The sequence below is a fragment of the Acipenser ruthenus genome, chromosome 26 (assembly GCF_902713425.1).
Source record: "Acipenser ruthenus chromosome 26, fAciRut3.2 maternal haplotype, whole genome shotgun sequence".
Classification (NCBI taxonomy): domain Eukaryota; kingdom Metazoa; phylum Chordata; class Actinopteri; order Acipenseriformes; family Acipenseridae; genus Acipenser; species Acipenser ruthenus.
Genome location: NC_081214.1, coordinates 11,202,521 through 11,227,698, shown reverse-complemented (window position 1 = coordinate 11,227,698; position 25,178 = coordinate 11,202,521). Strand labels below are relative to the sequence as shown.

General features: G+C 43.3%; 1 protein-coding gene across 1 annotated transcript in view; it reads right to left on the bottom strand.

Annotated features, from left to right (window-relative positions):
• Positions 1-23,967, bottom strand: part of LOC117430944 (FERM domain-containing protein 7-like) — a 51,279-nt gene extending 27,312 nt beyond the window's left edge. The window contains exons 1-2 of the mRNA XM_034902546.2: positions 23,880-23,967; positions 23,079-23,247 (exon numbers count right to left, since the gene is read on the bottom strand). Of these exons, the coding sequence (XP_034758437.2) occupies positions 23,079-23,219 (141 nt within the window). The 5' untranslated portion in view covers positions 23,220-23,247; positions 23,880-23,967. The remainder of the gene's footprint in view (positions 1-23,078; positions 23,248-23,879) is intronic.
• Between the last annotated feature and the right edge of the window lie 1,211 nt (positions 23,968-25,178).

The following is a 25,178-nucleotide window of genomic DNA, read 5'->3' as shown; positions in this document are numbered from 1 at the left end:
GAGGTGTGTTTCCGTGCGCTGCATACCCACTGTACTGGTTAGTAAGGGGTGGGCTCATGAAGTCTGTAGGAGGAAGGTCAGTAGTGTTGATGATTCGTGCTTGGGGTGTGCCGCTTATGCCAACATCCATTGGGAGATTTATTGGAGCCTCAACATATTCTTGAGGGGGATCTGTGGATGCCCCAGTGGGTGAGTGACATCTTGCCCTGCCCCACACCAACCTTTTTATAATGGTCATAGAGGAAATCCCTGATTCTCATAGGTACATCGATCCAAACATCGTTAAAAGAAAGACGGCTAAGTTCTGGCTATTCTGAAATTGGTCAGCATATTGAGTCCAGAAATCACAAGGTCCCACTTCTCTGAATTTTGCTTTCAAGACGTCTGAACTCTGGAGCCTTACAATTTCTAATTGAAAGGCACCTTCATCAATTGAATGAAGAATGTTCTTCGCTTCAGAAGGGCAAGGTCCATCAGCAGAGACAACAAACGGATCACGAACAAATAAAAGCACATCCTTTGGAATTTTAAAGTTCTCAAATTGCCTTTGAAAGTTTTTGATGAGATTGTTCATGAATTCTTGCATCATTTTCATCGAGGTTTCATCTGTAGCAACAACGCGCAATGTGGGAAAGTACAGCATTTTTCCTGTTAAATCAGTGTTGAAGATTTCAAGGTTCCTCTGAAACACGCACACCTTCTCAAACAGATCCCCAACACTGCTTGCACGGCCTTGCAGCTGCAGGTTGAGGGAATTCAAATGACCAGTAATATCACACAGAAAAGCTACCCGGGACATTGTAGGAACATCATTCATAAATTCCAGTAATTCACCAGCCTTGCTGGTCTTCTGATTTGAAAGAAATTCTATTATTTCTTTTTGAAGCGCACAAAACCTCTCTAACACATGCCCCCGACTTAACCAGCGAATGTCACTATGCAGCAACAGATCATTGTATTCGGCTGAAACGTCCTGCAAAAGTGCTTGAAAAAGACGATGTTGCAAGCTAGAAGTTAAGCGTATGTAGTTCACTAATCTCATCACAAAATCCATTGTTTTTTTCAATTCACCAGACAACTTACCGCACAGGACAGCTTGGTGAATGATGCAGTGAAGAGTGTTTAATGAAGGGTGTATCGCTGTCAAACGGGAAGCAAAGCCTTTCTCTTTCCCTGTCATGGACGGGGTTCCGTCTGTAACAAGCAGGTTTACTTTCTGCAGATCTAATCCATGCTGATTAAAAAAGCCTTTTACATTTTCAAAAACGATCTCTCCTGTAGTGTAGGTTTCTAATGGTATTAAGCACAGAAATTCTTCCTTGAAGATTTCACCATCATAAAATCTAACAAACAACGATAGCTGGGCAGTGTCAGTAAAATCGCATGATTTGTCAACTGCAAGAGACATGTATTTGGCATTTTTCAATTCGGAAAGCAGTGCTGACAGACAATCCTCGCCAATAATCTCCACTCTTCGTGCTGTTGTGGAATCAGACAGTGGAACTTGCTTCACGCGGTTCAGAATGTCGACTTTGTTTTTATCTCCAGCCAACAGCTCATCCAGCAATTCCAATGTGCACTCTTTCACAAGCTCAGAGTCCAGGAAAGGCTTTTTTCTTTTTAGCTAGTGCCCACATTACCTGAAGAGAAGCAGCTGTTGCTTTTTCCCGTACAGTCGCTGATGTAATGAGAATCAAATTTGACGTGTGATATGAAGACTTCAGACTTTCAATTTTGTCACGTCTTAAGACACTGCCAGGAGGATAGGCTGTGTTGAAATTACTGTGCTTTGATTCAAAGTGCCGTTTCAGGTTGGCGACCTTGCAGACTGCTACAGTGGTTTGGCATATTAAACACTAAGGTTTTGCATTTAAATGAGATGGCATAATAAACAGAAAATCTGCCGTCCAGTTTGGATTAAATGCACGGTTTTCGCTGTCCACTTTGCGATGTTTACTCCCGCTTGCACTCATTTTTGGCTCCATTTCCATCACACTAATAATGAAAAAATGGGCGGTGTCCTAGCTGAACGTACTGTCTGATGCAATCGCGAGAGCATAAGATCCAATAGGCAAGTGATAGAGCAAACTGATAGGCAGCGCATTATACTGCTTGTAAATTGTATATACTTACTCTTACTGCTAGACGAGACGTTAATAATTTATTATCATAGCAATTATTTATTTTTTGTTCATTTTCAAGGTGAGCTGGTGGGCCGCACAGGGAGCCTTGGCGGGCCGTATTTGGCCCGCGGGCCGCCTATTGAGTACCACTGTGCCACAAAGACGGCCGGAGTGGGTGGCGTCAGACCAGATGCAGGAAATAAACAGACAGAGATTTGGGGTTTGGTGAAGCTGAGCGAATGCTTACGCTCAGCATTTAATAACAGAACATAAAATAAAAGGTTTCAACAGACAAAAACACAGGACACGGCACTTGAGGCCAAAATAAATAGACAAACAAAACGAACTAAACAGTGCACAGACAGACGAACACAACACGGTGAGCAGATTTTACTACTACTTATTATTTTTCCTAACATTTACCTCCGCTCCTCACCCGTTCTCCACTCACCGAACACCTAACCCCGAGTGACAGAAACGTGCATCTATATATACTGTTGTGCTGGGATTCAATTACTAATTAATTACTCACTTGAATCCCAGTACGTGAATTAGTTAAGTGTAGTCCCGTGACCACACATTACATTTTACCAGCACGTGAAGTGATTTGTGCCCTCCTCGTGCCTAAATACAAATCTACATTTTTAAATACACGTGAAACACAGACCCGTTTATATTCCGTGTACCAATCTCTATACACCAACATTAACACACGCACGCAACATACAACATATAACACACACATGTACACAGGGGCGGGGCACATTGCCACATATACCCCCCCTTGTGCGCAGCACACATGGCCTCAACGGCCACCTCCCCCCTTAAAAACCCAGCAGTCCAGAACAAAGTCTCGGGCTGGGAATGGAGGCTTCCAGGGGCCCAGGTGGCAATGTTGCCAGTAGCCAGGCTGCTACTGGCCATGCTGTCAGCAGACGTGCTGACAGCTCCCAGACTGACTCCTTCAGCCGGGGCAGTCCTGGCAGCGGAAAAGCTGCTTGGGGAATGGTCTCCTGACCTCCCCTCTTCTTCGTAGCCGGCAGCTCCCTCTTCCGGGGCTCCGGCCACAGTCTCTTCTGCAGCACAAGTGCTGCGGTGGGAGCAGGTCTACGGACCTCCCCCACGGTCTCCGGCAGCGAAACTGCTGCAGTGGGAGCAGGTCTCCAGACCTCCCCCACGATCTCCGGCAGCGAAACTGCTGCAGTGGGAGCAGGTCTCCTGACCTCCCCCACGATCTCCGGCAGCGAAACTGCTGCAGTGGGAGCAGGTCTCCTGACCTCCCCCACGATCTCCGGCAGCGAAACTGCTGCTGGGGTTGGTGGTCTCCAGACCTCCTCCCCCTTCTTCGTGGCCGACAGCTCCCCTTTCTGGGGCTCCGGCCACCGTACTCCCCGTGGTGGAGGTACAGGAAGCAGAGACAGCTCCTGCAGTTCTGCTTCTGGCAGTGGCAGAGGCAGCTCCTGCTCCTCTGCTCCTGGAAGTGGCAGAGGCAGCTCCTGCTCCTCTGCTCCTGCCGGTGTAGGTGGCGGAGGCAGAGGCAGCTCCGGCTGCTCTGCTCCTGGAAGTGGCAGAGGCAGCTCCTGCTCCTCTGCTCCTGCCTGTGTAGGTGGCGGAGGCAGAGGCAGCTCCGGCTGCTCTGCTCCTGCCGGTGTAGGTGGCGGAGGCAGAGGCAGCTCCGGCTGCTCTGCTCCTGCCGGTGGAGGTGGGAGCAGCGTGTAGTCTCCCCCTTTTCCAGGGGACTGGTGCTGCTCTGCCTCTCTTGCAGGGAACTGGTGCGGCTCCGCTCCTATTGCAGGGGACTGGTGCGGCTCTGCCTCTGAAGGGAAAACCAGCAGGCATTCTTCCTCTGCTGGTTGTGCTGGGGAAACCAGCAGGCATTCTTCCTCTGCTGGTTGTGCTGGGGAAACCAGCAGGCATTCTTCCTCTGCTGGTTGTGATGGGGAAACCAGCAGGCATTCTTGCTCTGCTGGTGAAGGTGGGAACAGCTGCCTCTCAGGCTTCGGATTCCCGCGGTCCCCCCGTCTGGGCGCTGGACGCTCGCGGTCCCCCCCGTCTGGGCGCTGGACGCTCGCGGTCCCCCCGTCTGGGCGCTAGTTCCTCCTCTTCATACTGGGTGGGGCACATGGCTAACGTGTGCCCATAAGCCCCACAGCCAGGGCATAACTCTGCCGCGAGGTTCTTTAAAAAAACCTCCCAGCCATCATCCCCGACCTCCTCCCTTTTGGGCTGTGGATGCCCCGACTCCTCCCTTTTGGGCTGTGGACGTTCGGGCTCCTCCCACTCAGGCTGTGGACGCTCAGGCTCCTCCCGCTTGGGCTGTGGACGCTCAGGCTCCTCCCGCTTGGGCTGTGGACGCTCAGGCTCCTCCCACTTGGGCTGTGGACGCTCAGGCTCCTCCCACTTGGGCTGTGGACGCTCAGGCTCCTCCCGCTTGGGCTGTGGACGCTCAGGCTCCTCCCGCTCAGGTACTGGAGAGGGCAGCGACTGCTCCTCTCCCTCTTGCTCACTGGAAGGCATCCCTCCCATGTCTGCAGCTAGGTACCCCAGCACCACCATGGTGAGGTCACGAACGGATGCCGAGTTGTGCTGTTGCTCCCAGTCCTCCCATCGTTTCCCATCTCGCATCTGCAGCGCGTGAATAACCCAGGGGAGGTCACTGGCGAAGTTCCCCTCGGGGTGCACCAGCCTGTCCCATATTTCCCGGGACGGTGGGGAACCCGGTGGCAGTGGGGTGGCTACTGCCCCGTTGTGGCTGTCCTCCTCCCAGCCCGGCATGCAGGAGGAGGGCTGCAGCTGTTGTTGCTGCTGCTGCTTCCTGCAGCTCTTTCTTCCCATCCTCGCTTTACTATATATATATATTTTTTTGTTTTTTTTGTTTTTTTTGTGATCCAAAACCCCCTCTCCTGGTCTGACGCTTGGAGGCGCTGTTTATCCCACTTCTGACACCACGTGTCACAAAGACGGCCGGAGTGGGTGGCGTCAGACCAGATGCAGGAAATAAACAGACAGAGATTTGGGGTTTAGTGAAGCTGAGCGAATGCTTACGCTCAGCATTTAATAACAGAACAGAAAATAAAAGGTTTCAACAGACAAAAACACAGGACACGGCACTTGAGGCCAAAATAAATAGACAAACAAAACGAACTAAACAGTGCACAGACAGACGAACACAACACGGTGAGCAGATTTTACTACTACTTATTATTATTTTTCCTAACATTTACCTCCGCTCCTCACCCGTTCTCCACTCACCGAACACCTAACCCCGAGTGACAGAAACGTGCATCTATATATACTGTTGTGCTGGGATTCAATTACTAATTAATTACTCACTTGAATCCCAGCACGTGAATTAGTTAAGTGTACTCCCGTGACCACACATTACATTTTACCAGCACGTGAAGTGATTTGTGCCCTCCTCGTGCCTAAATACAAATCTACATTTTTAAATACACGTGAAACACAGACCCGTTTATATCCCGTGTACCAATCTCTATACACCAACATTAACACACGCACGCAACATACAACATATAACACACACATGTACACAGGGGCGGGGCACATTGCCACACACTGCAATAAGCTTTATTGACATAACAGGAATAAACACATTTTGCCAAAGCAAAATAAACATACAAAGAGACAGGTACAGTGTATAAACAGACACAATGAAAAGATAATTTTCAGTGCAGGTTCATTTTTTCTCTTGGACTGTGGCAGGCAGTCACATATTCTGCAGCTAGTGCACATGTTATCCCCACCTCTCCTAAAAATATTTGTAATTTTTAAGTTTCTCTGAGGTGGGTGAAGTCACTTATGCGAGTCGTGAATTTGTGTATGAATGTGTCCCTGACCAGCTTGTATTTGGGGCAGTGCAATAGGAAGTGGAGCTCTGTCTCTATGTGGTCTAACTCACAGTGCTCACACAGTCTCCTCTCTCTGGGTCTCCACGTGGCTCTGTGTCGACCCTTTTCGATTGCTAAAGTGTGGTCGCTCAATCTGTATTTGGTCAGTAGTTGCTTTTGTTTTTGGTCTTTAACTCTGCCAGGGCGTCTGGTCTGTTTAAGCTCTGGTAGCACTCTAATTCATGCTGCGATTTTACTTGGCTCTCTCAGTGTATCAGGTATTTGTTTTTCAGGGCGGTGGTTATTTTAGATATCACTGGGGCCTGATTAGAGCAGCTGTTCTGAGGCTCTGTGGTACTGATCTGGTTCTCCTCACAGAGCTTCTCCATCATGTAGTTGATGGTCTTTTTATATGAGTAGCTCTCCTGGCTCTTCAGGGTCTTGAACTGGTAGGAGTCGGGGTTGCTTTGGTTCAGGTGGCTCCAGTACCTCAAAGCTCTCTTTTGTACAGTGAGCAGTAAGGGAAGGCGTCCTAGCTCAGCTCTACAAGCACTGCTTGGAGCATTTCTGTGCAACTGCAAGATGTTTTTTGCAGAATTCTACATGTAAGATTTCTGTTGGACTTTTGTCCCAATTACTGTGTTCAGAGTGGGGCCCCAGACTCTACTGCCGTACAAAAGGATTGGTTGTATAACTTGGTCAAAGAGTTTGAGCCAGACCGTGATTGATGGTTTTAGGTTATACATAAGAACATAAGCAAGTTTACAAACGAGAGGAGGCCACTCGTTTGTAAACTTGTTTGGTTGTTAGTAGCTTATTGATCCCAGAATCTCATCAAGCAGCTTCTTGAAGGATTCTTTAAAAACAGCTGTTTTTTTATTGCATGAATGGCTCTACTGGCTTTTTGTCTCAGTGCACAGACAGCTAGGTTAAAGCTCCCTGATGCACTGATCATTAGTCCCAGGTAGGTGTAATTTGTTGTGTGCTCTAATGTTTTGCCAATGAGAGTCAACTGGTATTTATTTCTCTGTATCCTGGCTTTTTTTTGGAAAATCATAATTTTAGTTTTGTTCATGTTTATGTTTAAAGCCCATGTTTCACAATACTGCTCCAGCAGGTTCAAACTCTGCTGCAGCCCGTGCTCTGTGGGAGATAACAGAAGCAGATCGTCAGCATAGAGCAAGCATTTAATCAGAGTGTCATCCAGAGTTACTCCTGGGACAGAGGACTGCTCCAGCACTGTAGCCAACTCATCCACATAGATGTTAAAGAGAGTTGGGCTCAGGTTACACCCTTGTCTCACTCCCCTGTCCTGTGTGAAAAACTCCTTTTGTTCTTAATTTTGACACTGCTTTTATTTCCTGAGTACATTGATTTAATAATATCATACACCTTGCCCCCTATGCCACTTTGGAGGAGTTTGAAGAAGAGATCAGGGTGCCAGATTGAATCAAAGGTTTTTTTAAAGTCGATGAAACAAGCAAACACTTTTCCTTTGCTGGTCTGATTGACGTGCTTGTTAATGATGGCCTGCAGGGTGTAAATGTGGTCTGTAGGGCGGTGCTTTGGTAAGAAGCCTATCTGGCTTTTACTCAGCGCGCTGTGTTCTGTCAGAAAGTTCAGTATTCGGGTGTTAATAATACTGCAGAATACTTTCCCTAAATTACTGTTTACACAGATACCCCTATAATTATTCTGATCTAATCTGTCTCCATTTTAATAAATTGGTGTAATGAGCCCTTTGTTCCAGATCTCTGGGAAGCAGCCTGTGCTCAGAATGATGTAAAAGAGTTTCACCAGGGTCTCTTTCAGATGGTTGTTGCTGTATTTTAGCAGCTCATTGCTGATGCTGTCGAGGCCACAGGCTTTCCTGGCTGAGAGGGACTTCAGTTTGTCTGTCACCTCCTGCAGGCTGATTGGGGCATCTAGAGGTGATTGATTATCTTTAATAATTCTTTCCAGGTTTGCTAATTTATCAAGTAATCCATTTTGATTTACAGTTAGATTAGTTTTTGGGATTGGTTTGTAAAGTTTTTCAAAACATAGTTTCCAAATATTTCCATAAGGATTGCCAATTCCTTGTTACTGGAGTTCAGATTCTTCCAGTTTGACCAGAAAGAATTATTATCAATTGATTGTTCAAGCTGTAATAATTGTTTGCTCACGTAGGCTTGTTTTTTCTTTTTAAGTGTATGTTTGTAGTGTTTTAAAGTTTGACAGTAATTGAGTCGTAATTCTTTATTTTGTTGATCTCTATGTTTCAGATTAGATAGTTCTCTTAATTTGTTCCTCATTGCTTTACATTCCCTGTCAAACCATTTTTCTTTAGGTTTTGTTTTCTGGATCTTAATAATTGTGTTTGTTTTCCTTAATGCTGATTTGTCTGCTGCTATTAGTAACATTTTGCTGAAGTCTCTCACAGCCAGATTGACTCCGTTTGCATCAGTCTGATAGTTTTTCTGTAAGCTTTTATGTATCTCTCTCTCTCTCGCTGGGTGTGTCATGCTCTCTCTCTTGCTGGGTGTGTCGCTCTCGCTCTCTCTCGCTGGGTGTGTCGCTCTCGCTCTCTCCCTCGCTGGGTGTGTCGCTCTCGCTCTCCCTCGCTGGGTGTGTCGCTCTCGCTCTCTCCCTCGCTGGGTGTGTCGCGCTCTCTCTCTCAGGATGTGGCGCTCGCTCTCTCTCGCTGGGTGTGTCTCGCGTTCTCTCTCGCTGGGTGTGTCGCTCTCGCTCTCTCTCGCTGGGTGTGTCGCGCTCGCTCTCTCTCGCTGGGTGTGTCGCGCTCGCTCTCTCCCTCGCTGGGTGTGTCGCTCGCGCTCTCTCTCTTGCTGGGTGTGTCGCTCGCGCTCTCTCTTGCTGGGTATGTCGTTCTCTCTCGCTGGGTGTGTCGTTCTCTCTCTGGGTGTGTCGCTCCTCTCAAAAATGGAGGCAAGTACAACATGAATAGTAACGAAATAGAGGAGGCTATGTATGAAAAGGACTTGGGGGGTACATAAGTAGTGGATTAATCTCTTAAGTAAATTAGACAATGCAGAGAAGCTATAAAAAAAGGCACATCAAATGTTAGGTTCTATAGCCAAGACAGTGAATTCAAATCTATTATTATTATTTATTTCTTTCTTAGCAGATGCCCTTATCCAGGGCGACTTACAATCGTAAGCAAATACATTAAGTGTTACAATACAAGTAATACAATAAGAGCAAGAAATAATAACTTTTGTTCAAGCAGAGTACAAGTGTGACAAACCACAATTCAATAATACAGCAGATAATAGTGATAGTTACATCAGGATATGATTAAATACAACATACTACAGGTTAAACACTTGGCAGATTACAGTATTCTGAAGTACAGGATTAAATGCAGTAAAATAGGGGGCAGATAAGAGCAAAATAAAGCACATCTAAATGAAGGGTGATAGTGTCCCAGGATACAAACAGAGGAGTTCTACAGGTGCTGTTTGAACAGGTGAGTCTTAAGGAGGCGCCGGAATGTGGTCAGGGACTGGGCAGTCCTGACATCTGTAGGAAGGTCATTCCACCACTGCGGAGCAAGGGTGGAGAAGGAGCGGGCTCTGGAGGCAGGGGAGCGTAGCGGAGGTAGAGCCAGTCTTCTAGTGCAGGCGGAGCGGAGAGGTCGAGTGGGGGTGTAGGGAGAGATGAGGGTCTGGAGGTAGCTGGGTGCAGTCTGGTCAAGGCATCTGTAGGCTAGTACAAAAGTCTTGAACTGGATGCGAGCGGTGATCGGGAGCCAGTGGAGTGAGCGGAGTAGTGGAGTAGCGTGGGCGAAGCGAGACAGAGAGAACACCAGGCGGGCAGCAGAGTTCTGGATGAGCTGGAGCGGATGGGTGGCGGACGCAGGGAGGCCAGCCAGGAGGGAGTTGCAGTAGTCTAGGCAGGAGAGTACCAGGGCCTGGACCAGGAGCTGGGTAGCGTAGTTGGTGAGGAAGGGTCGGATTCTTCGGATGTTGCTCAGGAAAATCTAGAGAAGATACATTAATTATATAACGCACTGGTACGACCACACCTAGAATATTGTGTGCAGTTCTGGTCCCCATCTCATAAGGAAGACATTGAGGCATTGGAGAAAAGTACAGAGGAGAGCAACACGATTAATTCCAGGATTAAAAGGCATGTCATATGAAGATAGACTGAAGAGCTGAATCTATATTGCTTAGAAAGGAGAGCCAGAGGCGACTTAATAGAGGTATTTAATAAATGTCAAGGGATTTATAAAGTAACTGCTGAGAAATATTTTTCACAGGTCACAGAGAACAGAACCAGGGGCATATTCAGAACCGAGGGGAGAAGGAGCTTCTTCATGGAAAGGGTGGTGAACCATCAAACAGGCTGCCGGACTGAGTTGTTGAAGCAGATATCGGATCCTTCAGGAATAGGCTAGATGCTGTCATGAACAATATTGAGGGAAGAGGTTTCATTTCCACTTCTAACCTGGTTAGGGTTTTTTTTTTGCTTTTCCTCTTCCAAGTGCTAATGGATCACACTGACACCAAAGTGAGTGAGCATAGTTGGGCTACTTTCTGTTTGTAAAAAATGTGATGCATTCTTGCGTGCATTTATGTTGGTTTTCGAGGACTGTGCATGCAGTTGATAGCTATTTTTTTTATAGGGGTGTGACAGAAATACAATGATTCTTGGTTGTAAATCCTGACCTGTGAGGGCGCAAAGCAGTGAGAACAGAGTTCTCTGGACGGGCTGGTCTGACAGTTCTTTCACAGGTTCAAGGGAAGCCGTCCAGCCTGGAAGGGGGCGAGACTCCATTGCATAACGTATTGACCCGGAAGATGTGGCAGCCGCAGATTAGAGAGGCGGTTGCACTCGTTTGCCAAGGGTTCATGTGTGACGGCATAAAAGTGGACAGAGAATCGCAATCTGTTCCTTCGTTTTGGTTTGAATATTAAAACCTGTAAGGACCTGTGAGAGTCCCAGTGATAAAAGTACTGTGAGTTTTTTGTTTTGTTTGCCTATAATTGTTTGTTTGTTTGTTATTATTAGATGGCCATCACATTCTGGAGCTGTCGTCAAGGACCAGCACAAAACCCAGAACAGCACTTCATTTTTGTCATGCATAAACTTGTATCACCCACCACGAGCACTACAGCACGCACCCAGGACTGGTGACCATGTTTGTACATACGTGTGTTTATTATTTGGGACTGTAACCTGTTTATTTACTTCCAGTGCGTTACACATTGTTGTGTATTGCCGGGAGTTATTGTTTTGTCACCAGACCAGGATTATAATTAAAAAAAAAAAACTGTTTCCAACTGGATTACAATTCTGTTTGTTCATTGCGCACTGCATCACTCCTGCACCTGTACACAATCAGCCACTTTGCCACAAGAGGCTAAAGCTAATTGTGTAAAATATGCTAATAATTGAAACTTTAACCTACCTAAACAACAGTGAATAAGGGATTAGAGTTGGGAACTACATTAACACATTCACCAATGAATTGCCCAATGCATCTCAAGTGTTTTTTGGGAAGCAGATGCTGTTTTTGTTTAAAGCTGCCTACTTTGTGTACAGGCAGCCTTGAATCTGACAGAATAATTCTAGGGTTCTAAATATAATGTGCCACCAGAGTCTGCAAATTACCACAGTCCAAGTATAATTAAAACAGCTTCCTCAAGCGAGGGGCACCCTAGAAAAAACAGCAAGTCTGCTTGTCAGAACATAGTACTGTACCAGCCCAGGTTACAATCTAAATATAACTGTGTGGATAAAGGTGGTGCTTTTGATCAATCACTGGGCTTTAACTAGTTAAATGTGTGAAACAAAACATAGGCCTTATTTATGATAAACAGAAGTGCTCGGTTATGTCAGGAGCTGCAGGAAATGAAGCACTCATTAACAGCTGCAATAAGCATCTGCATTCATTAGCAAGTCAATGCAGAACGCTACAGTAGTTAGAGATCTGAAACCACTTAGAAACAGGTCTCCCTGGTTCAGATACAGCAGTGTTTCTCAAATGGGGACAATACCGTCCTCCAAGGGGCCTTCTAAAGCCAAAGGGGGGCATTTACAACCAAGAGGGCGGGGTGGGGGGGGGGGGGGGACATTTTAACCGCAAAAACAGGGGAGTTGTGCTTCCTCAATACTGAAATTAAGGAAACATTTCAAAATGCTGATTAAACTACTTCCACACAATGTGTCAGTAACGTACACACCGACTCATACACTATAAGATCTCGTAAACATCAAGTCAGAAATGTGTGCTACTCAGCAACGTCACTGCCAGTTGTGCTATCCAGTTTGTCATGCAAATTTAATATGGGCCAATCTGAACGGAGCAGCCCTTCCATTTACACCTGTTGCAATGTTATGATCTGAATTTCACAGTTTATCCGCGCAATGGCACAAGAGTCAGCAACATTCCGTTGAATATTTGAAATATGGTTTTATTCCATCGCCATCAAATCAACACCTGCCATTGTGCTTTTTACGCAAGCAAGTATTCTCAAATGCGGCAATGAAACCATCACGTTTGAAGGAAGGCTTGAAGATTCATCCAGATAAAGCAAGCAAAGAATTATCGGTTTTTCAAGTTCTGCGAGAAACGTTTATCAAGCGGGGTTCCACCAATGATATTTTCAAGAAGAAACAAAACCAGAATGCCAGTGGACTTACTGCTTCGTACAAGATTTCTTTGCTGATCGCAAAATGTGTTCATTTACTGATGAACCAGCTCACCATTCCGGCAATAAAAAAAGTCGTATCCACAGTAACGGAGCGTGATCCAAGTGGAATTGTTAAATCGTTGCGCCAGTTGCCCAGTCAGGATTGGGTCATGCAATTTGTGCAAACCTGATGAGATTTTCTTTTTTTTCTTTGGGGTGTAGGGGTGGGGGGGGGTCAGGATTGCAGTTATCCCATTGGCTGGATAGCCCTGTCTCAACCAGGGAAACTGCACACTCTCTAATAAAAATAGTTTAAAGAAAAAGTCCCACCCCCTTGCCTATTACATGACTCCAATGCTGATTGGCTGTATATACATGGGAACCCGCCAAACAGGTCACCGCCAAATCCACACAGTAACAGGTTATTAAAAGAACAGAATAGATGAGGATAAGGTCCATATTTACAATGTATTGGATGTGGTCCGAGTGATCCAGTCCCAAACATGGGCCAATTCAGCCCACAGATGACCAGAAAAGCAACACTGGTAAGCGCGGTTTCCTGGTATGTATTTGAAAGTTTAGTACAACATCATTTATTTTAAGATAACTCAGAAGTACGTCAAAAGGAAAGATTAACATGTCCCGTTATAAAAGTGTTTCTTACCAGCAGTGCCGTTTACTGGATGTGATGATACCGGGGTCTTTTTCATTTCTTGGCTTTGCTATGTATTTTAAAATCATTACCAACAAAACATATTTGTAATTAAAGACTTAATGAAAGGCTAGCTTCTTGTTACAAAGTGGTTACATGTGCCTGCAACTGTAATACACCTGAATTGTTGGAACTAACGCAGGGTAAGATGACACAGATGCAGTTTCACCATGTTTCACCATGCTGGAAATCTGAAGACATGGATGCTTTTTTTCCTTTTCTTAATTATTTCTGCCTTGTTTACGCACAGGTGGCAGTAGTATAAACATATATATATATATATATATATATATATATATATATATTTTAATTATTTTGGAAATTGTATGCATTGTCAATATATTTAACATGGGGGTTTTACCCCATGCAACTAGTGAAACTCTGTTCATAAGGTACGAGTAATTGGCAAATACAGTAGGGTTTTCTATTCCAAGCCATTATTTGACATTGCCAGGCTCTAAATATAGTAAACAAAACTGTTAGGCTTTATTTAAACCAATGATTATAGTTTTCAAATTGGGGTGTTTTCAGAAAAATAAAAAAATATTATGAAAACTATATTCATGCAACACAGGAAAACCATTTAAATATTTAAAAGTTACCAGCGACATGCACTTTGGTTTTATAAATGTTTAAACTCTAGGTATTGACATAGTTGACATTTGGGTTAAATTGATAAAAATATATGTGCATTTTTATTTCTTTAAACTTGATGTTTTAAATTCCCACCTGTAAAGCTACTTATTTGCTTACAAATCTATGTAAATACGTTTTGGTAGTCAAAGCACAATGTTTAAAACAAAATCCAAAAGGGTTGTCCTATAATTTACGTTAAAGTGTTTTCATTCTGAGTTTACAAGAGGCTAGGCACCATAAAAATACTGTCCTAAAGAAAGTGTTTGTATGATTAAAACAGAGGCACAGTGGCTGGGTTCAGAGAGTGGGTGATGGGTGATATAGACCAACTGAACAAGGTGCTACAGGCCTCCAACCTTGACCTCCTTAATACTAACAACACGATCAGCAGGCTAAAGAACAACATCCTGGACTTGAGAAATTGTGTAATGTTGGCAGAGCTTCGTACAAAAGCAAAATTCCTTGCCAGCACCATGGGCATCAGGGCAGAATATGAAGAAAAGAGAAGATGTAGAGTGTCCACCAGAATTGATGAGAATCCAGAAACTCAGCTGCACAACATTACAGAAGAGGGCATGAAGACAGAGTTCTACTTCAGCACCTTGGACATGATCCTTATGGAGCTTAAAACCTGTTTCCCTTCGAGTTGAATGCTTTTGCCTATTTACTTCCTCTTCACATGGGGAAACTGGAAGCAACCCATCAAGTGGAGTCTTTGGCCAGCAGATATCCACAGCTGGATTCCTTTTCTGCTGTGGCACAGTAGAGGCTGCTGAGAAAGCTGCCAGGCCTAAAGATTACAATGGTCACTCTCAGAGGCCTATGCACCAATCGCAAAGGAACACAAGGACCTTGAGTGCCTGTACAGAATAGCCCTGACGCTGCCTGCAACAACTGCCTCTGTAGAGCAAGGCTTTTCCAAACTATTTGGTCAAAACCATGCGGCAAGACAGTCTGGAGGCACTGCTCCTATCTTCTGTGGAGCAAGACGTGCTGGTATCCCTCAGTGACATGACACAAAGAAAATATTGTTGGTTCAGGAGAAGATGGAACCGAGGGGGAAGAAAAAATTGTGCTTTTTCTTTTAGAAAGTAGGGAAGTTAAGAAATTACATTTCTATAATAATTACGTTTAGCACTGTAAAAAAATAGAACATTTCTATTTGCCCCAGTGGCAAAAATTTCCTGGCTATGCCAATGCCTCTGAGCAGAGTCTGTGTCCACCACAGTTGAAGAAATGGCTCAAGGTGCTGAGGAACTGTGCTCCCTTTTACATAAAACTGAATTTTCATTGCAACTAGATTAAAGCTCGTAAGTGACAACAATGCCCTTCTCATGTCCTTTTCAACCATTGGGGTCAAACAAGAGAAGAATTTTTCCTTGTAACATTTTTGGGAATAGACACCAAGCAAAACGCTGAAAGAATACTTCTCCAAGAAAAACATTCCTTTCACAAACTTAGTCGCTTGCACCACAGATGGTGCCCCTTCGATGGTTGGTCGATATTGTGGGTTTACTGCTTGTTGAAGGCGGACGCACCACAGGTGCTTACTGTTCACTGTGTTTTGCACCAATACAATTTGGTAGCCAAACAGTCCTTACACTAGGCAATAAAGGCCATTGACAAGATCAAAGGTCATCCTTTGAATGACAGGCTGTTCTGACAACTTTGTCATGAGAACAATGAAGAATTTCAAATCGCATCATCCAAACGAAAGAAGACATGCTGATTTGTTTCCAAGATCTTTGCCTGTTCAATAGTCCTGAATGGATAGTGCAGCCATTTTCCGTAACATGAATGTGATTCTGATTTGCAAGAAGATATGGTGGACCTACAAGATGATGACGTCGAAGCCAGAGCCACATTCAATTGGTCCGGCTTATACAGACGTGCTCAAATTTGTTGGTACCCCTCCACAAAAAACGAAGAATGCACAATTTTCTCTGAAATAACTTGAAACTGACAAAAGTAATTGGCATCCTCCATTGTTTATTACATATTTAATAGAAATCAGACTTTGCTTTTGATTTTTTATTCAACATAATATTGTAAATAAGAAAACAAATGAAAATGGCATGGACAAAAATGATGGGGCCGCGAACCTAATATTTTGTTGCACAACCTTTAGAGGCAATCACTGCAATCAAACGTTTTCTGTAGCTCTCAATGAGACTTCTGCACCTGTTAACAGGTAGTTCGGCCCACTCTTCCTGAGCAAACTGCTCCAGCTGTCTCAGGTTTGATGGGTGCCTTCTCCAGACTGCAAGTTTCAGCTCTTTCCATAGATGTTCGATAGGATTCAGATCAGGACTCATAGAAGGCCACTTCAGAATAGTCCAATGTTTTGTTCTTATCCATTCTTGGGTGCTTTTAGCTGTGTGTTTTGGGTCATTATCCTGTTGGAGGATCCATGACCTGTGACGGAGACAGAGCTTTCTGACACTGGGCATTACGTTTCGCTCCAGAATGCCTTGATAGTTTTGAGATTTCATTGTGCCCTGCACAGATTCAAGGCACCCTGTGCCAGGCACAGCAAAGCAGCCCCAAAACATAACCGAGCCTCCTCCATGTTTCACTGTAGGTATGGTGTTCTTTTCTTTGAAAGCTTCATTTTTTCGTCTGTGAACATAGAGCTGATGTGACTTGCCAAAAAGCTCCAGTTTTGACTCATCTGTCCAAAGGACATTCTCCCAGAAGGATTGTGGCTTGTCAATATGCATTTTAGCAAATTTCAGTCTGGCTTTTTTTATGTTTTTCTTTCAAAAGTGATGTCCTCCTGGGTCTTCTTCCATGGAGCCCACTTTCACTCAAAAAGCGATGGATGGTGCAATCAGAAACTGACGTACCTTCACCTTGGAGTTCAGCTTGTATCTCTTTGGCAGTTATCCTTGGTTCTTTTTCTACCATTCGCACTATCCTTCTGTTCAATCTGGGGTTGGATTCGGTCGAATACTTAGGATTCGGTGAACCGAAACCGAATCCTATATCTGCCCAGACGCACATCCATTTTAATACATACCTCCAACGTGTGCAGTAATTCTTTAATTAAGACACGAATCCGGTACTGAACGTAACTCTTGTATTTAACAACAAGAACACGTTTTGATTAACTCTGTCGCAACTCTCAACTCCCTATTACTGGTGGCAAACGCACTAAACACGTCACGCAGCTGCTTAATGCAAACATACCCCCATATGCAAAAGCACATTCACATCACACTTTTCATGGAGTAAAGTTATGCAGTAAACCTTTAATATATAGTAACGGCAAACTGTTGTAGACTTTCGTGCTTTGTTGCTTTGTCTGTCAAACATGTTCTAGAGATCATACTGAGAAAAAAAAATTGGTGCACAGAAATATATATTTTTGGTAACTTTACAACTGTCAGATGTGCAAGACATTTTTGAACAATATGCTTTTGTAAATTAAATTATTGTAATTGCCAATACAAGTTGAACCATTTGGGAACTACTGTGTTTTATTAAAATATTTTTAAAACTATTTCGTAGCCTATTTGATAGGTATTACACACACGGTGCATTTAAATCAATGTGGGTTTTATTTCGTAGGGAGATTCAGGTCACTCATCACGGTAATATTTTCCTCATAGCTCTCAGATAGGGTTGTCAACAAGCTCCAGAATCTCAGGACATTTTAAGGCAGGTCAGGTTTCTTAACTCACTTCTCTAAACTGCAATGTATTTCGACATGTAAAGCGAGCGTGAATTGCTTGAGCAGTTTAGTAAATGTATTTAATTGTGGTGGCAATTCTATTCGGAGAACCTCGTAACACAATGATTAATCGTATTGCTTGAATTGTTTTATACAGTAAACAATATCTATAAAATAGCACAATACCATTACTATAGATAACTTTGCACTAACCTGCATGCTTTCATTCAACCTTGTGGCAGCAGGCAAAGTTTCTATTTGTTTAATATTTCTTGATTCACACAGTCTCAAAGCCAATCAGCTACTGTATAGGTCTGATTGATGGAAATTATTATTTATTACTTAGCAGACACCCTTATCCAGGGCAACTTACAATTGTTACAAGATATCACATCATATTTACATACAATTACATTATTTTTTACACATTATTTTTACATACAAGTACCCATTTATACAGTTGGGTTTTTACTGGAGCAATCTAGGTAAAGTACCTTGCTCAAGGGTACAGCAGCAGTGTCCCCCACCTGTGATTGAACCCACGACCCTCTGGTCAAGAGTCCAGAGCCCTAACCACTACTCCACACTGCTGCCCTGATGATCCTTGCAGGCAGGTGTGTGCTTTTGGTAACACTTAAGTAAAACAATTCAATTGATTTAGCGACAGTTCACACTCGCTTTACTGAAGTTTAGAGAAGCGAGTTATTATTATTATTTATTTCTTAGCAAACGCCCTTATCCAGAGCGACTTACAATTGTTACAAGATATCACATTATTTTTACATACAATTACATATTTTTTACACATTATTTTTACATACAAGTACCCATTTATACAGTTGGGTTTTTACTGGAGCAATCTAGGTAAAGTACCTTGCTCAAGGGTACAACAGCAGTGTCCTCCACCTGGGATTGAGTCCAGAGTCCTAACCACTACTCCACACTGCTGCCTACAAAACCTGACCTGTCTTAAAGTGTTCCGAGATTCTGAAGCCTATTGGGAACCCTACTCTCAGATCAGGTGACACAGGTTGAAACCTCATTAAAGAAAATAGAGGGTTATGGCAAAGATGCAGCTCTCCTTTCTTGTAAAGGTAAAGGGTTCTGTATTTTGACATTTCTGTTGTGGGGGGAGGGGGCTAGCAGTAAATTGTGTAAGTTTCAAACTGAAATCTTATTCAGGGATATATTTCCATTTGGTAATAAAAATACTAGTTTACTAAAAGACTCAAAACTATAGATTGTGAGCGCCCCTTGTAAGTAGCTGCCAGTCTGTTTTTCATTCAACAGTTTGTAGATAAGGTATTCGGTTCGGTATTTGGCCAAATCTTACGAGATGGATTCGATATTCAAATCCCAGAATCCCATTCAGTCTGTTCAGCACTGAGATACAGCATCCAGTCAGTGCAGCATTGATACAGCATGCAGTCTGTGCAGCACCCTATCATTGCAGCACTGAGATACAGCATGCAGTCTGTGCAGCACTGATACAGCATGCAGTCTGTGCAGCACTGATACAGCATGCAGTCTGTGCAGCACTGAGATACAGCATGCAGTCTGTCTAGCACCTCCCCATGCACTGCAGCGGGAGGTGCTAGAATCCCATCACAAAACCCTGTGTACCGGAGTGACGAAGACGCTGCGGCGGCTCTGCCAGTCCTTCTACTGGCCAGAAAGGACCCCCCGGGCCGGTTGCATGCCCCCTCCAGCAGTACAAGATCGGCAGACCCATGGAGAGGGTCGCCGTGGATCTAGGGCCCCTTCCCATGCTCAGGAGAAGGGGAATCAGTTTGTCTTGGTGGCTCTTGACTACTTCGCCAAGTCGCCGGAGGGGTACGCTCTGCCAGATCAGGAGGCAGAGACGGTCACCGAAGCACTGCTGGAGGGGTTCGTCAGCTGATTTGAGATCCTCCAGGAGCTCCATTTAGACCAGGGGCGCAACTTTGATCCCCAGGCGCCGGCACATCTCCGCAAAGACATGGGACACAAAGTTGCGCTCCTGGAGACCAGGACCACCCCCCTCCACCCGCGGAGATGGATTGGTTGAGTGTTTAAACTGCATGCTGGCCGTGCAGCTGGCTGTGACCAAGACACCCACCTGCCTCTTGTTGCTGGCCTGTCGTTCAGCTGTGCAGGACTCCACTGCCTGCACTCCAGCCCTGCTCATGCTGGGGCGTTAGCTCCGCACGCCAGTGGAGATGGTCTTCGGCTGCCCCACAGACAACCCCAGTGTGCCCCCGGGTCCCGAGTACACCAGGAGGCTGCAGGACCGGCTAAAGGTAGCCCACCGCTTTGCCATGGACAAACTGCAGGCCGCTGGTGTCAGGCAGAAGCGTAACTACGGCCTCAGGGCTCGAGGGCTCAACTTCAACGCCGGAGAGTTGGTCTGGTTCTTCAGCTCCACAGTCAGCCACAGTCATTCCTTGGAGCTCTCCAGAATTTGGCAGGAGCTGGAGGGTCGCGGGTAATGGATCTGACTGGTCGGTCCGGGTGACACCTGAGCCTTCTGCCAGTTCTGTTGTCAATTCAACACTTGTCTTCTTTCTATTCCTTATGGATATTACCTTCAAGTATTGCTCATCCTTGTTAGACAGCTTTTTGGGTCTTCCAGTCCTGGGTTTGTCAATTACAGATGATGTTTCTCTGTTTTTGTTGATTATGCTTCGGATACTACACCTTGAAAATTGAGTGATGTGAGCTATTCTCACCCAAACGAAGCTGTATTAATAACAGTCAAAGTTGTTATATTAGTAGAAATACACCAGTGGAGGCTTTGAGTAAATTGTTGATGCTCATAATGCATCAGAGTAGAAAAATGCAACATGTCTAAGACTTTTGCACAGCAGTGTATATATATATAAAATATGTATACTTCTTTCAACTGCCCAATTCACGCTACACAAACTGTGCCCCTATGTACTGAATGTACACCAGTTATCTACATGGAAAGGGAAGTTCTGGGCATTGCAAATGGAAAATAAATGTATAAAAATTGAAGCAGACACACGTCATAGCGGAAATACAAAGTTGACCAAAAAGCACTAAAATGCTCTGCAATTTGTACTGTAAATGGATGATTTGTTCTGGGAGAAGAACAAACTGGGAAGGGTGGGCACAAGGTTAAAAGTGGCCAGGCAAGGCCCCATGGTGCCAGCCCTGACTCCACTAGAGCTCAGAGGAGCAAATCAAAAAAATAAAAAACTAAAGAAAAAAAAGGAGATGTCTTCCCATTACCCATCCCTGCCAGTGTGTCATTTCTACTCTGATCTTTGTGTCGGTCTAACATCTAAACACACTGACTGATCTGTAGCTCACAGTTTACAATGAAACACTAACAAAATACTTTACCTCTTAGCGAAGGAAAAGGAGCATGTATGGTGCCTGAAGGTATAAAGTGGAAATGCAGTTACACTGAAGCATGCTGCCTGAACCTCTTTTGTAACATGCACTCAGGACTGTTCTATTAATCTCAGCAAGTCTGCGATTCACTTACTGTCTCTTTGCAACCCAAAATGCAGAAAATGCCTTGAAGCTGTCAGTTACTCGGACTTTATGTAAGAAAGCAGCAGTGACTAATGGTATCTATAAAGAGAATATTTACAAGAATAACAAATGGGAGACCAACCCCTCCCCCCCTTCCCACTGCAGACATGATCAGCTATAAACTGCTACACAATATGAATAGTATTATAAGGCATTTCAGTTCTGTCACTTCACCATTAAAATCACACAAAATATAGGTATCAAATCATATTGATTTGCTGACATTCCTACACTAGTAGGAAAGATGAATACATGTAAAATTGGGACATTTAGTTCCTGTTTTCCCCTACTCAGACCTCTATCTAACCAAATATCCTGGTACTCCTGAATAGATGACTCTCTTTAATGTGACCTCACTGGTGCAAGTAGAACAGAGAACCAAGAGTTCCGAACACCAAACTTCTGAACTGACCGGTCTGCTGAACACCCCATTTTCAACCGGAAGAATGCAATCACTCAACCATGAGTGCAATGCAACCACATAGGCACTCCTATAAGCGGCATGCTGGTCATGGGAAGGCAAAATTACTGTACCAACAAATGTAGAAAGGCGAGGTAGATTTCAAAGCAAGTACATCCTTTATTTCTTTTTTTTAGGACCATTTGTAATAAAAACATTCATGATTAAAAAATGCGATGCATCGCACCCAAGTTAGCTACAGCTAATTTACATTGGTAGTCCCACAAACTAACAACTACAAATACAAAGATAATAACAACATATACAATGATAATAACAATTAAATTTTACTAGGAACATTTTAGTTTTAGACAAAAGCAAAGTCCAAGTGTGCCCTTGTTTTGTGTTCAATTCAATAATGTGCCCCATGCTTTGCTTATGCCAGAGAAAGGGTTCCTGTTACCTGGGTAGCTGACATTGTTGACTTTCCAGTTTATGTAAGCTAGTTTTATCCACAGACACACAAGCTTCATCCCTCAATGATTTATAACAAAACTAAACAGTCAGAGGCCACAACTCATGCAAAAGTCAAGAACTACCTGAATTACATTCCCTAAGGAATGTCCATAGCAATATGAGGCTGAACGACATGATTGTTCTCAACAGTCTTCTGGTCATTTTGCTTGTCATCGATTTAGATTACAAATCGACATCCTAATGGCATATACTGTATGTTGTTTGTTTCAGTTTTGTGGCTGTATCTTTTACAGCTGCTGTCAGAATTAGTATTAATACTTCAGATCTATCGGATTCAAGAAATGGGTTGAAGTCTGTGCGATACAAGCCACCTGACAAGAGCATTTTCGATTGTGGCATCACAGAGATCACACCACTACAGTATACACATTACATTTCATAAGAAGAACATAAGAAAGTTTACAAACGAGAGGAGGCCATTCGGCCCATCTTGCTCGTTTGGTTGTTAGTAGCTTATTTATCCCAGAATCTCATCAAGCAGCTTCTTGAAGGATCCCAGGGTGTCAGCTTCAACAACATTACTGGGGAGTTGGTTCCATACCCTCACAATTCTCTGTGTAAAAAAGTGCCCCCTATTTTCTGTTCTGAATGACCCTTTATCTAATATCCATTTGTGACCCCTGGTCCTTGCTTATTTTTTCAGGTCGAAAAAGTCCCTTGGGTCGACATTGTCAATACCTTTTAGAATTTTGAATGCTTGAATCCAATCAATATATTCAAAGTGGCACACCACTACAGTATATACATTACATTTCACTGTGGCATCACATCAGAGACCACACCACTACAGTATATATATATATATATATACACACACACACACACACACACACACACTACACTGTTTCATTTATATGCTAATTAATTCAATACAGTTAACACTGTATTATTTTAAAACGTAACAAATATTTAAATTTAATTAGATAACCATGTTGTTCCCAAAGAGTCGTTTTCAAATGTAGTCCTACCTCAACCTCAAATGTTTGTTGAGTTTCATCCAGAAACAGCACTTTGAGCTGTAGCTTTTTCTCCTTGGATCTTTTCCGCGCTGGTTTTGCAGTCTTTTCTGAGGACTTACAAATCTCTGATCTGGATCTACTTTCACACATAATTAAACACTCGGCTAGATCACGTAACCTGAAATAAATAAAAACAAATGAAATAGAATAGATCCTACAACTGTATACAGTGCATGTACTTTAAATGTATCGTACAATACAATTACCGATGTCTCCATTTCTATACTGCAGTATGTACGTTATTCACGTGTGCCCATAACCTGTTAAACACACAAGAATGCGCAGCCTACATTTACAAATCGCCCCACTGGCATGTCAGACATATCAATCAGTGAAATTGCGGATTTCCAATATAAAACCACATTTCCAGTTCCAGTGCAAAAACAATTGCTTTAATATTTTTCAAATTACCACAGCCCGAAACAGAAACTTGACACCTTCAAAAAAGCTTAAAAGCTAAACAAATTCCGTTTACAATTAAAATAATGGCACGTGAGATATTACAACAAATAGTTATATATTTTATTCAAGTTTGTTTTGGTGATACGACTCATGAACACTGAGTGTTAACTACTAATAATTTGACTAATTTAGATATTTTCCTGTACACAAACACATCATGCAGATTATGACATCGTGTATTTCTTTAGACTCGAGCTCTCCTTGCTTGCAGCAATTGCAATACATAATCAATATGTTATCCACATTATATTGACGCCCTGTACACTCCTATTTTAACCCAACGCTTACCTAAACTCCTTTGTTTCCAAACGTCATTGTCCAACAAATGTAATAAATAGATCCACAGTCACCATCAACCAACATAACTCCTTACTGCCGTCCCCTCCAGCCAGAGGCGGCTTTGCTAAGCAGCAAACGGGATAATTGACTTGATGAGAGTCACCTGACTGTGAACACTCAAAGCTGATGCTTTTACTCTTTTCCATGTTTACAGATGCATTACCAAGTTTATTACACAGTGAAGAACATAGCAAAGAGTAAACATTTTATGAACATCTTACACAAATAATCCAGTGATAATTCAGTTGTATCATTGTATAGCTGTGTAACTACAGTAATAATGAAGCAATGCTGTAATGAAAGACGATGAAAAGTCTCCCACCTTAATTAGTTACTTGACTGATGGATTAATTCATTGATTGACAAAGGACAGAGCTGAAAATAATTAACAATAATGTTGATTGGGCAGTAACGTACAGAGGATATTAAAAGGACAGGGGCTCATAAATAAATGGCACTTTTCAAGCATCGCAATATTGTTATGACAGAAAAAGAGCACTTTTGCGGCATAACGGCAGGAAGGCAGGGGCTTAAGCCCACCCTTTCTGTTTTCTGTTTATTTTAATGTTTTTTTTTTAATGTGTTCAACTGTGTGTCATAATAGGGGACTCCAGAATGTATTTTTACTTTGAAGTATATCAATCTACTTTTTAATATAAAAGTTGTGTTCTATATTTAACACAGGCAGAAAGCAACCCTGTGTTTTGGTTGTGTTCTTCTATTGGAAGGGATTGCCAAATGGTGTCTTTACTAGGGGCTATTGTCAATAGTATTGAACGGATAGCTATTTTAAAATACGGAGTGACTAGGGTCAACAAGAGTAGTATGGGAGGTTGGGCTTTTTCCTGTAGAGCATCAAAATTATGCAATGCTCTGCCTGTATTTGTCAAGGAAGCAGATACCGTTACAGTTTTTAAATAAGACTAAAAACGTATTATTATAAATTTGACTTTTTTTTATCTTAATGGGTTTGAATGTAACTTTAAATTCCTGCTTGTATTATTATTATGAGGGGTGGGCATCGATATGAAAATTGTATATTGACATCGTGCACGTATTTCAATATTGATATTGATCGCAATATTTGAAGTCTCCAAAACACAGACAAATATAATAACACAATTGCAATATGAGACTAACAGGTGAGACTTATTCTCACCTTAATTAGTTTAATTAATGCTTGTTGTCACTCGCAGCGCATATAAACTGGCGTCCCGGCTAGACTGAGAACAACATTCATTTTGCCAC